This window comes from Prionailurus bengalensis, chromosome B4 (genome assembly GCF_016509475.1).
Source record: "Prionailurus bengalensis isolate Pbe53 chromosome B4, Fcat_Pben_1.1_paternal_pri, whole genome shotgun sequence".
Taxonomy (NCBI): domain Eukaryota; kingdom Metazoa; phylum Chordata; class Mammalia; order Carnivora; family Felidae; genus Prionailurus; species Prionailurus bengalensis.
The window spans coordinates 70573558-70587558 of record NC_057358.1 but is presented as its reverse complement, the minus strand read 5'-3'; the positions used below and the strand labels follow the sequence as shown (position 1 = coordinate 70587558).

At 35.9% G+C, this 14001-nt stretch overlaps 1 protein-coding gene across 1 annotated transcript in view; it reads left to right on the top strand.

The window, feature by feature from the left end:
• ADAMTS20 (ADAM metallopeptidase with thrombospondin type 1 motif 20) overlaps positions 1 to 14001 on the top strand; it is a 176923-nt gene that overhangs the window by 148959 nt on the left and 13963 nt on the right. The window contains exon 37 of the mRNA XM_043563431.1: positions 3942 to 4033. Coding sequence (XP_043419366.1) covers positions 3942 to 4033 — 92 coding nt within the window. The remainder of the gene's footprint in view (positions 1 to 3941; positions 4034 to 14001) is intronic.

Here is a 14001-nt window from a genome sequence, read left to right as displayed (position 1 = left end):
GCCTGGAACAAAAGCCTGGAAAATGTGAATCATCTTGGTTTCATTAAAGAACAAAAAGTCCAGAGGCACCTGGGTGGCTCAGTCAGTTAAGCATCTGACCTTGGCTCGGGTCATGATCTCACTGTTCATAGCATTGGGCTCTGTGCTGACAGCTCTGAGCCTGGAGCCTGCTTTAGATTCTGTGTCTCCCTCTCTCTCTGCCTCCCCCTGCTTGTGCTCTGTCTCTCAAAAAAAATAAATAAATAAACATTAAAAAAATTTTAAAAAGAATAAAAAGTCCATTTTTCTCCAAGCATAAAATGAATGGATGTTGGGGGATGGTAGCTTGTTAGAGAAGTTCCCAGAGAGCAGATCATGAAGAACAGTGTATACTAACTACACAGTCGAGTTTTATAAGGTATGAGAACCATTGGGTGTAAGTTTCAGCAGGAGGAAAGACACTTGGAAGGAGAACAAATTTTATTCATGAAAATAGTTAAGAAGCTAATATAATAATCCAGATAGAAAGTGTTGAGGGCTTAGAGTAGGGACTAGGTTCAGAAGAGAGGGCCTTCAAGAAATTTTAAAGAAGTACACTTTTTAGGATTTTCTAACAGAAGGAATATGGGGATTAGCAGCATACAATATTTAGAAAGATTTCCAGAATAACAGAATGGATGGTAACACAGTTCATTGAGATGGGAAATATAGCAAAAGAAGTAAGTTTGGAGAAAAAGGTAGTGCATTTAGTTTGGGTATGTTGAGATGGAGCTATCTGTGGGTTACGAGGGTAATGATGGAGAAGATAGTAGCAAAGCATGCTTGATTTGAAAGTTGTGTTTGCTCTGTCTCCGCCCAACCCGTAAGTGCCAGCATAAGCAGTGGTGTGAGGATAAATGTTTAACAACCAGCATTTAACAACCAGGAAACAACATCTGATTTGTAGAATTTGCCAGTGTCTGTAGTTATATATATTTCCACCATGCCAACTTTAAGCTACCAACATGAGCTCATTGTACATGGAATTGGGAAGAGACACACCCAACTGGTGCTCATGATTTGGCACAAGCTGACTCTGGCACATAACTGAAAGCCCCCTAGTCTTGGAAACTGCCATTGGTGATGTATTTCCAGCAATGCTCCCTTTGGGGATTGCCTTTAGGGGATTGGTGTCATCATAGGGGGCATGCAGTAGTCATGAAAAGTAATGCAGTAGTCATGAAAAGTAAAGTGATATAAGTCACACAGAGAAAGACAGATACCATATGTTTTTACTCTTATGTGGATCCTGAGAAACTTAACAGAAGACCATGGGGGAGGGGAAGGAAAAGAAAAAGGTTAGAGAGTGAGGGAGCCAAAACATAAGAGACTCTTAAAACCTGAGAACAAACTGAGGGTTGATGGGGGGTGGGAGGGAGAGGAGGGAGGGTACTGAGGAGAGCACCTGTTGGGATGAGCACTGGGTGTTGTAAGGAATCCAATTTGACAATAAATTTCATATTAAAAAAATTTTTTTAATTAAAAAAAAGTAAAGTGATTTAAAACAACATTAGTGGAGGTGACATCCACTAACTGGAAGACTGTTGATTGAAATATTATTTAAGTGATTCAAGAATGATTTTAGGGTTCCTTCCAACCTGTTTTTGATCCAATGACTCTATTTTTGATACTTCATACAGAATCCCCAGCATTATTGCCAAACAAGTTTTGCTAACAATTTTAGCAAATGTAAGATTCAAAAGAAAATGATAATACAATGCAGTAATATATACATTATTTACATATACACATATATATGCATAGATACATATATGTATAAATATATGTGGTCTATAAGCACTTATGCGTTGCTTTGTCATAATTTGTTAAACTTTAATGTTTTTTCTTCTGTAATTTGCTCCTGACCCCACTTTATTTTAGATGTTCACTATTATGTAAAATATAATAAGGCATTTTGGTTTTTATTTTTTATTTTTTTATTTTTTTTATTTTTTTTTCAACGTTTATTTATTTTTGGGACAGAGAGAGACAGAGCATGAGCGGGGAGGGGCAGAGAGAGAGGGAGACACAGAATCGGAAACAGGCTCCAGGCTCTGAGCCATCAGCCCAGAGCCTGATGTGGGGCTCGAACTCACGGACCGCGAGATCGTGACCTGGCTGAAGTCGGACGCTTAACTGACTGCGTCACCCAGGCGCCCCGGCATTTTGGTTTTTAAAACTTTTTGATTAATTACTCATGTACCTGCCATTTTTAGGGTAATTTTTGAGATAAACATTTTTTATTTAAAAATTATTTATTGATGGACTTCAAGCTGTATTGCAAAGCTATAATCATCAAGACAGTATGGTACTGGCACAACAGACACTCAGATCATGGAATAGAATAGAGAACCCAGAAATGGACCCACAAATGTATGGCCAACTAATCTTTGACAAAGGAGGAAAGAATATCCAAGGGAATAGAGACCGTCTCTCCAGCAAATGGTGCTGGGAACCTGGAAAGCAACATGCAGAAAAATGAACCTGGACCACTTTCTCATACCGTACACAATAAACTCAAAATGGATGAAAGACCGAAATACAAGACAGGAGGCCATCAAAATCCTTGAGGAGAAAGCAGGCAAAAGCCTCTTTGATCTTGGCCACAGCAACTTCTTACTCAACACGTCTCCAGAGGCAAGGGAAACAAAAGCAAAAATGAACTACTGGGACCTCATCAAAATAAAAAGCTTCTGCACAGCGAAGGAAACAATCAGCAAAACTAAAAGGCAACTGATGGAATGGGAGAAGATATTTGCAAACGACATATCAGATAAAGGGTTAGGATCTAAAGTCTATAAAGACCTTATCAAACTCAACACCCAAAAAACAATCCGGTGAAGAAATGGGCAAAAGACATGAATAGACACTTCTCCAAAGAAGACATCCAGATGGCCAACTGATACATGAAAAAATGCTCCACATCACTCATCATCAGGGAAATACAAATCAAAACCACAATGAGATACCAGGTTACACCTGTCAGAATGGCTAACATTAACAACTCAGGCAACAACAGGCAACAAAATGTATATTTATACATGACAAGGATGTGGAGAAAGAGGATCTCTTTTGCACTTCTTGTGGGAATGCAAACTGGTGCAGCCACTCTGGAAAACAGTATGGAGGTTCCTCAAAAAATTAAAAATAGAACTACCCTATGACCCAGCAATTGTACTACTAGGTATTTACCCAAGGGATACAGGTGGGCTGTTTCGAAGGGACACATGCACCCCCATGTTTATAGCAGCACTATCAGCAATAGCCAAAGTATGGCAAGAGCCCAAATGTCCATCGATGGAGGAATGGATAAAGAAGATGTGGTGTGTGTGTGTGTGTGTGTGTGTGTGTGTGTGTGTGTGTGTATAGTTTCAAATATGAAATCTTGCCATTTGCCACTACATGGATGGAACCAGAGCGTATTATGCTATGCGAAATTAGTCAGAGAAAGGTAAATATCATATGACTTCACTCATATGAGGATCTTAAGACACAGAACAGATGAACACAAGGAAAGGGAAGCAAAAACAACATAAAAACAGGGAGGGGGACAATACATAAGAGACTCATAAAAATGGAGAACAGAGGGTTAGTGGAGGGGTTGTGGGAGGGGGGATGGGCTAAATGGGTAAGGAGCATTAAGGAATCTACTCCTGAAATCATCGTTGCGCTATATGCCAACTAACTTGGATGTAAATAAAAAAATTAAATTAAATTAAAAAATAAATTACTAAAATAAAATAAAAATTATTTATTGAAAACCTGATATATGTTATGTAGTATAATTTGTAGAATATTTGCTTAAAACTTTGAATTAATTATATAAGTATATTTAAGAATGTAATATAATGACTGTATGCTTTTCAGTGAAGACTGGAAAGTATACAATGCCTCAATACTAAAAAGGTTCATTTATTTTTTAGCCACAGACCTTCTTTTTTCCCAGACAATATTTGGAAAAGCAGTGCCATTTGCCACAGCTGGCGATTGCTATAGTGCTGCCAGATGTCCACAGGTATGTCATGTTTGTTTATTTTTCCCTCACTGTAAAAAAAAAAAGGATACTCTTTCTCTTAATTTTCTTGACCATAATATTGCAAGAAACATAAGTAAATAGAAAATATGAATTTCCTATATGAATTTTATTTCAAAGGTTATAGATACATTTTGGAGGAAAAATACCTTTGCCAATTTTAAGTTTGCTTAAGAGGTGTAATAGCGAGGATTTTCAAATTATTCAGAGCCTATTTCTCCTTCCATGATGCATTTTCATTTTTAATCTTTCTACCCAGTCTGTGGAAATGAACGTATGTATATAACAAAGTAAAAAACTGGATCACAAGCTTGTGACTTTCTTATACTGCTGCTAACATTGGCTATATTAGCTGTCTGGGTGTGTACCAGACCCAGAGTAACTTTCTATTATTTGTGAAATAGTATATTTCCATGTCTTTATTCTCATTTTATTTTTTTATATCCAGAGTTCTCTTCACATACCCTTTATGCCATCTCTGTGATTTCCAGTGTAGAGTATGCTTTCTAGAAGAAATTTACTATCCCATTTTTAGAATTTTTTTTATTTTAATAAAAAAACGGGGGAGAAAGGAATAGAGAGGGGAGAAGGAGAGAGAGAGAGAAAGAGAGATAGAGGGAGAGAATCTTAAGCAGGCTCCACTCTAAGCACAGGGCCTGTTGCAGCAATCCCAAGACCCTGGAATCATGACCTGAGCTGAAATCAAGAGTCAGGCACTCAACTGACTAAGCCACCCAGGCACCCCTTAACAAGAGATTTTATAGAGTCTATGTGAACAACAGTGTTATGATAAGATGGAGAAATGTAAGCTAGATTAATGTAGCATTGTTAGGCGGATTCATAACTAATTCAAAAATCATGCACAAGAGGTAATAATTATAATATTGATATTTTCAAGAGAAGTGGCTAATGGTTTGCCATAGCCCTCTCATCTTGGAATTTCCCATTCACTATTTTAACCATCTGACAGAGAAGGAAACTTATGTTAAAAAGAGAAGGCGTTTTCTGTATTATAAAAGGACACTTAAAGGAGATCAAAAGACACTAGAACTATGGACTCAAATGAATAAGAAAAAATAAATTTCTAAATTTTAGGTACAGAAATGCAAATAGAACATAGTGATGTCATATGAAAAAGACCGAGGTGTTTTATTCAACCACCACAAGTTCAATATGACTCACATAGATTATGGAGTAATTTCTAAACCACCCAGTATAATCATAAAGTACCCAAACACAATATCAACACCAAAAGATTTTAAATCTCTGTCTGGAAAAGGTAAGTTTTTAATCTGTCTAGGAGTGTAGGAGGCAACAACCAGGGGAAAAAAGGAGAGTTTACATTATGTCACATAAGGAAAATAAAGGAAGCTAGGAAAAGAACGGGAAGCTATGGTAACTATCTTTAAATATTTAAAGAGCTCCATGAAAGAGGGGTGAGGTCAGTACGTGTTATAGGGCAGAAGATTCCAGCTCAAGCTAAAGAAGGCTTTTGACAAGGGAGAGTTGTCCAGTAAAAAGACCCCCAAGATCTGGGGCCCAAACAAATCACGAATTTTTGCCTATGGTTTTTATAAATTAGTCTTGTATCCTGCAACCCTGCTGAATTCATTTTTTAGTTATAATAATTATTTTCTTGGATTCTTTGGAATTTTCTATATACACAGCAATGCCATCTAGAAATAAAGACAGTTTTACTTCTTCCTTGGCAATCTGGATGCCATTTATTTCTTATTTTGCCTCATCACCCTGCCTAAAACTTCCAGAGCAGTATTAAATGAAAGTGACGAGAGTGGACATACTTGTCTTGTTCCTGATTTTAGGAGAAAAGCATTGAGTCCATCATGAAGTGTGTTAGCTGTGGATGTGTTACAGATCCCTTGGATCAAGTTGAGGAAGTGCCCTTCTATTCCTAATTTAAGTGGTTTTATAATGAAAGAATGTTTTTTTTGAAATACTTCTGCATGTATTGAGGCAATCCTGTATCTCTTGTCCATTATTGTGGTGATATGGTATATCACACTGGTTGACTATTGTATGTTGAAATAACATTCCTGGGAGAAGTCCCATTTGGCCTTGGTGTATATTTTTTTATATGTTGCTAGATTTGATTTGCTTTGTTGGGAATTTTTCATCTATTTTCATAAGGCATATTGGCCTAATCATTTTCTTTTCTTGTGAGGTCCTTATCCAGTTTTGATATCAGGGAAATATTGGCCTTGTAAAATGAATTGGGAAGTAGTCCCTCCACTTCTACTTTTTTGGGAGAGATTGTAAATAATTAATTCTTATTTTTCATTTTCTAACAATTTTAATTCCAGTTAACATTTAATAGTTAACATACAGTATTATGTTTCAGGTGTACAGTATAGTGATTCAGCAATTCTATGCGTTAGTTAGTGCTCATCATGATAAATGTACTCTTAATCCCCATCACCTATTTCATCTGATCATTCCCCTACCCACCTCTCCTCTGGTAACCATCAGTTTGTTCTCTAAAGTGAAGAGTCTGTTTCTTCATTTGTCTCTCTCTCTCTTTTTTTCTTTGCTCATTTGTTTTGTTAAATTCCACATATGAGTGAAATCATATGGCATTTGTCATTCTGACCTATTTCCATGAGCATTATACTCTCTGGATCCACCCATGTTGTTGCAGATAAAAAGATTTCATTCTTTTTATGGCTGTGTAATATTCCATTATATATTTCACCTCTTGGGCTGCTTCCATAATTTGGCTATTGTAAATACTGCTGCAAGAAACATAGAGATGCATGGAATCTTTTGAATTAGTGTTTTTGTATTTAGGGATAAATACCCAGTAGTGTGATTACTATATCATAGGGTAGTTCTATTTTTAACTTTTTTGAGGAACCTCTATACTGTTTTCCACAGTGGCTGCACCAGTTTGCCTTTTTACCAACTGTACTCTCTTTTTCTCCACAACCTTGCCAATGCCTGTTGTTTCTTGTGTTGTTGATTTTAGCCATTCTGTTAAGTATGAGGTGATATGTCATTGTGGTTTTTATTTGCATTTTCTTGATTATGAGGGATGATGAGCATCTTTTCATGTGTCTGTTGGTCATCTGTATGTCTTCGTTGGAGAAATGTTTTTTCACGCCTTTTGCTATTTGCTATTGTTTTTTTTTTTTGTTTGTTTGGTGTTGAGTTGTATAAGTTTTTTGGATACTAACCCGTTGTTAGATACGTCATTTACAAATACCTTCTCCCATTCAGTAGCCTTTTAGTTTTGTTGATTGTTTCCTTTGCTATGCAGAAACATTGTATTTTGATGTCATACCAATAGTTTATTTTTGCTTTTGTTTTCTTGCCTCAGGAGACATATCTAGAAAAATGTTGCTACAGTCAATGTGAGAGAAACTACTGCCGATGCACTCTTAAAGGGTTTTTATGGTTTCAGGCCTCACGTTTAGGTCCTTAATCCATTTTGAATTTATTTTTGCTTTAGTGCAAGAAAATGGTCCAATTTCCTTCTTTTGCATGTAGCTGTCCAGTTTTCCCTGAACCATTTGTTGAAGACACATTCTTTTTCCCATTGCTTATTCATTCCTCCTCTGTCAAAGATTAATTGAACATATAATCTTGGGTTTATTTCTAGGTTTTCTCTTCTATTCCATTGATCTATGGACCTATTTTTGTGTCAGTACCAGTAATATAACTTGAAATCTGGAATTGTAATACCTCTAGTTTTGTTTCTCCTTTTTAAGATTGCTTTGGCTATTCAACAAATTTTAGAATTATTTGTTCTGTGTTTATGAAAAATGCTGGCGGCATTTCGATAGGGATTTCATTAAATCTGTAGATTGCTTTGGGGAGTGTAGACATTTTAACAATATCTGTTCTCCAAACCCATGAGCATGGAATCTTTCCATTTTTTGGTGTTGTCTTCAACTTCTTCCAGTGTTTTCTTCTTCTTCCAGTGCTTTCTGGTTTTCAGAGTAGAGGTCTTTTACTTCTTTGTTCCTAGATATTTTATTGTTTTTGGTGCAAATGCAATTGGGATTATTTTCTTAATTTCACTTTTTGCTACTTCATTATTAGTATATAAGAATGTAACAGGTTTCTATACATTGATTTTGTATCCTGTGACTTTACTGAACTCATTTATCAGTTCTAGTAGTATTTTGGTGGAGTCTTTAGGGTTTTCTGAACATAGTCTCATGTCATCTGCAAATAGTGAGAGTTTTACTTCTTCCTTACCAATTTGGATGCCTGTTATTTCTTTTTGTTGTCTGATTGCTATGACTAGGACATCCAGTACTATGTTGAATAAAAGTAGCGAGAGTGGACATCCTTGTCATGTTCCTGGTGTTTGGGGAAAAGCTCTCAGTTTTTCACTATTAAATATAATGTTGGCTATGTATTTTTCACATGAGGCCTTTATTATGTTGAAGTATGTTCCCTTTAGACTTACTTTGCAGATTTTTTTTATTATTATGAATGGATATTGTACTTTGTCAAATGCTTTTTCTGCATCTATTGAAATAATCATATGGTTTTTATCCTTTCTTTGTTGATATGATGTATCATGTTGATTGTTTTTTTGAATATTGAACCAAAATTGCATCCCAGGAATAAATCCCACAAGATCCCGGTGAATGATTTTTTAAATGTATTGTTGGATTCTGTTTGCTAGTATTATGTTGAATATTTTTGCATCTATGTTCATGAGAGATATTGGCCTATAGTTCTTTTTTGTGGTGTCTTTTTGGTATCAGGCTGATACTAGCATTATAGAATGAACTTGGAAGTTTTCCTTCCTCTTGTATTTTTAGGAATAGTTTGAGAAGTTTAATTCTTTGAATATTTGGTAGAATTCACCTGTGAAGCAGCTGGTCCTGAATTTTTGGTTTTGGGAGTTTTTGATTATTGGTTCCATTTTATTTCTGGTAATTGGTTTGTTCAAATATTCTATTTCTTCTTGCTTTAGTGTTGGTAGGTTATATGTTTCTAGGAACAAAGAGACCAACACCTGATTTTGTTGATTTTCTCTTTTTTATTTCTTTCAGCAAATTTTAGTCTGTTCTTTACTATTTCTTTATTTCTGTTTGCTTTATTTAATTTGTTCTTTTTCCAGTGTCTTAAGGTGGAAGGTTAGGTTATTGATATATCTTTTTTCTCTTTTGATGTAGGCATTTACAACTTTAAATTTCCCTTTATGCACTTATTTTGCTGCATCCTCTGAGTTTTGGTGTGTGGTGTATTTATTTCCATTCATCTTAAAGTATTTTCCATTATCACCTGTGAGGTCTTGTTTGACTTATTGGTTCTGTAAGAGTGTAGTTTGAGGGACTCCTGGGTGGCTCAGTCGGTTAAGTGTCTGACTCTTGATTTTGTGGTCAGATTGTCATCTCAGGGTCATGAAATTGAGCCCCACATTGGACTCCATGCTGGTCATGGAGACTGCTTAAGATTCTGTCTCTCCCTCTACTGTTTGTGCTCTCTCTCTCTCTAAAAAAAATGTAGTGTTTGAGTCCCACATATTTGTGAGTTTTCCAAATTTGCCTCTGTTACTGAGTTCTTTCCATTGTGATTGGAAAATACTCTTTGTATTCTTCATTCTCTTAAATGCACTAAGTCTTGTTTTATGGTATAACATATGGCTATTCTGGAAAATGTTCAATATGTGGTTGGAAAGAATGTGTATTCTGTTGTTGGTGAAATATTCTATACATGTTTGTCAGGCCTTGTTGGTTTGAAGTATTGTTCAACTTTTCCATTCCCTTGTTTATCTTCTGCCTAGCTGTTCTAGTCACTGAAATTTTGCAACTATTATTGTTGAATTGTCTATTTCTCACTTTAGTCTTATTTCATTTACTTGGTATTTTATTCATTTACCATGGGGTTTTTATATATGATCATGATTATAATTGTCATAATTTCCTGATATATTGGCACTTTTGTCATTATAAAATGTTCTTTATCTGAAGCAGCATTTTTTTGTTTGTTTGTTTTAAAGGTCTAATTTATCTGACATTAGAATGGCCGCTCAGCTCATAGATAGTACATGATATATAATTTTATCCCATTTACTTTTAACCTATTTATATCTTTGGATCTTAAGAGTGTCTTCTATAGAGAGCACTTTATTGGATCTCTGCCTTTGAATTGAGTTGTTTGATGATATTGATGTACCATTTTACTTTTTGTTTTCTGTATGTCTGAAGTTGTTTTTGTTCCTCTATTCCTTCTTTACCACTTTCTTTTTTTAATTGAATGTTTTTGAGTGTAACGTTTAATTTCCTTAATAATTTTTTCTTTTTCTTTTTTTTTGTGTGTGTGTTTTTTTTTATATATGAAATTTATTGTCAAATTGGTTTCCATACAACACCCAGTGCTCATCCCAAAAGGTGCCCTCCTCAATACCTATCACCCACCCTCTCCTCCCTCCCACCCCCCATCAACCCTCAGTTTGTTCTCAGTTTTTAACAGTCTCTTATGCTTTGGCTGTCTCCCACTCTAAACTCTTTTTTTTTTTTCCTTCCCCTCCCCCATGGGTTCCTGTTAAGTTTCTCAGGATCCACATAAGAGTGAAACCATATGGTATCTGTCTTTCTCTGTATGGCTTATTTCACTTAGCATCACACTCTCCAGTTCCATCCACGTTGCTACAAAAGGCCATATTTCATTTTTTCTCATTGCCACGTAGTACTCCATTGTGTATATAAACCACAATTTCTTTATCCATTCATCAGTTGATGGACATTTAGGCTCTTTCCATAATTTGGCTATTGTTGAGAGTGCTGCTATGAACATTGGGGTACAAGTGGCCCTATGCATCAGTACTCCTGTATCCCTTGGATAAATTCCTAGCAGTGCTATTGCTGGGTCATAGGGTAGGTCTATTTTTAATTTTCTGAGGAACCTCCACACTGCTTTCCAGAGTAGCTGCACCAGTTTGCATTCCCACCAACAGTGCAAGAAGGTTCCCGTTTCTCCACATCCTCTCCAGCATCTATAGTCTCCTGATTTGTTCATTTTGGCCACTCTGACTGGCGTGAGGTGATACCTGAGTGTGGTTTTGATTTGTATTTCCCTGATAAGGAGCGACGCTGAACATCTTTTCATGTGCCTGTTGGCCATCCGGATGTCTTCTTTAGAGAAGTGTCTATTCATGTTTTCTGCCCATTTCTTCACTGGGTTATTTGTTTTTCGGGTGTGGAGTTTGGTGAGCTCTTTATAGATTTTGGATACTAGCCCTTTGTCCGATATGTCATTTGCAAATATCTTTTCCCATTCTGTTGGTTGCCTTTTAGTTTTGTTGGTTGTTTCCTTTGCTGTGCAGAAGCTTTTTATCTTCATAAGGTCCCAGTAATTCACTTTTGCTTTTAATTCCCTTGCCTTTGGGGATGTGTCGAGTAAGAGATTGCTACGGCTGAGGTCAGAGAGGTCTTTTCCTGCTTTCTCCTCTAGGGTTTTGATGGTTTCCTGTCTCACATTCAGGTCCTTTATCCATTTTGAGTTTATTTTTGTGAATGGTGTGAGAAAGTGGTCTAGTTTCAACCTTCTGCATGTTGCTGTCCAGTTCTCCCAGCACCATTTGTTAAAGAGACTGTCTTTTTTCCATTGGATGTTCTTTCCTGCTTTGTCAAAGATGAGTTGGCCATACGTTTGTGGGTCTAGTTCTGGGGTTTCTATTCTATTCCATTGGTCTATGTGTCTGTTTTTGTGCCACTTAATAATTTTTTCACTATATTTTTTGAATTGTTTTCTTACTTGCTGCTTAAGGGGTTACAATATACATCTTAACTTATCAGAATCGACTTCAGATTTACACTACCTAATTTTGAGTGAAATATAGGAAATTACTCCTTTATATGCTTTATTTCCTCTTCCCACTTTTGGTGTTATATTTGTTACATGACCTACATATGTAAAAATCCACATCACGTTTTTATAATAACTTGCTATAATTTTATGATTTTTAGAGAATATGAGAAGAGTAATGAGAGGAATTACATATTCATAGAGCATTTTATGTGAACCTTTTTATTTAGCATTTCTAGTTTTCTTCTTTTCTTCCTGTGGATTTGATTTATTGGCTGGTGTTATTTCCTTACTCTCAAAGAGCTTTGCTTCCACCTGCCTCATTTTTGCTATTATTATCAAATATATTACATTTCTATATATTATAGGTCAATAATATAATCATATACTTATTGGTTTATAAAATTGTTTTAAAATAAGTTAAGGGAAGAAAGGAAAAGAAAGATGCAATCATAATGTCTTTTATAATTACCTAGACAATTGCCTTTACCAGTACTCTTTGGTTGTTTTGTATTAATGTCTGGTGTTACTTGATTTCAGCTTGACGAACTTCCTTTAGCATGTCTTATAAAACAGGTCTACTAGTGACAAATCCTCTCTGTTTTGTTTATCTTGAAAGTTTTCATTTGGCCTTCATTCTTGAAAGATTGATTTGCTTGTTATAAAATTCTCAACTTACACTTTTTATTTTTCAGCACTTTAAATATGTCACCCGACTGTCTTCTAGCTTATAGATAAAAACATGGAGGTCAGCTATGTATCTTATTGGGGTTCTTATGTATGTGGTTATTTATCTCTTGATGCTTTCAGATTTTCTCTTTGTCTTCAACTTTCATCTTTACTGTCACATATTTGGATGTGGATCTCTGTGTATCTACCAAACTTGAAATCTATTGAGTTTCTTGGATGTATAGATTAACGTGTTTCACCAAATTTGGAAATTTCAGACATTATTTATTCAAATATATTCTCTGCTCCTGTATCTCTCCCTTCCTTCTGGTACTTGCATTATGCATATGTTGGTGTACTTAATGGTGTATCCCTTTGTTTCTCTGAGGCTCTGTTCATTTTTCTTAAAATGCTTTTTTTCTCTCTGTTCTTCAGATTATGTAATCACTATTGATACCTGCTCAAGTTTGCTAATTCTTTTTTCTACCTGCTTCAATCTACTGTTTGAGCCCCTATAGTGATTTCTTTTGTTATTGTACATTTTAACTCCAGAATTGTTCTTTTGCTCTTTATCTAAATGTAACTTCTGTCTCTGTATTGATATTCTCTATATGATGAGACATTATTATCATACCTTTCTTTAAAACATGGTTTTCTTTAGTTCTTTGAACATATTTATAATAGCGGCTTTGAAATCTTTATCTGCTCAGTCAGACATGTGAAACCTGTCAAAGGCAGTTTCTATTGCCTTTTCCCCCTGAATGAGTCATCCTTTCCAATTTCTTTGCATATCTCAGTTTTTTCTTGAAAACCAAGCATTTTAGGGAATGTATTTTAGTAACTATGGACACTAAATCTCCTCTCCCCTCTCCTCTAGGACTTGTTTGCTTGCTTGTTTGTTTGCTTAGCTCCTTGGCTGAACTATTTTGGTGACATCTATTTTTCTCTGTAGTGTGCAGTCTTTGATGTCACTCCCTGGATGGCACAGACTTGGACACGTACAGTCACTCTAATCCTCCTGGAATGATGGTGTTTTTAGCTGAGATCTCTTTGTCTCTTTCCCAACTCTCCATGAAGTTTTTTTTTTAATTTTTTTTAACATTTATTTATTTTTGAGAGAGACAGAGTGTGAGCAGGGGAGGGGCAGAGAGACTGAAACACAGAATCCGAAGCAGGCTCCAGGCTCCGAGCTGTCAACACAGAACCCAACGCAGGGCTCTAACTCACGGACAGTGAGATCATGACCTGAGCCGAAGTCAGACGCTTAACCGACTGAGCCACCCAGGTGCCCCAAGTTTTTATTTTTATTCCTAGTTTGCGCATTAACTTTTTTAAAATTTAAATTCGAATTAGTTAACATACAGTGTAGCCTTGGCTTCAAGAATAGAACCCAATGACTCATCGCAGAAGTGCCCTCCTTAATGCCTATCACCCATTTAACCCATTCTCTTCTTACTTACTCCCTCCCAAAACCCCCACTTTGTTCTCTGTATTTA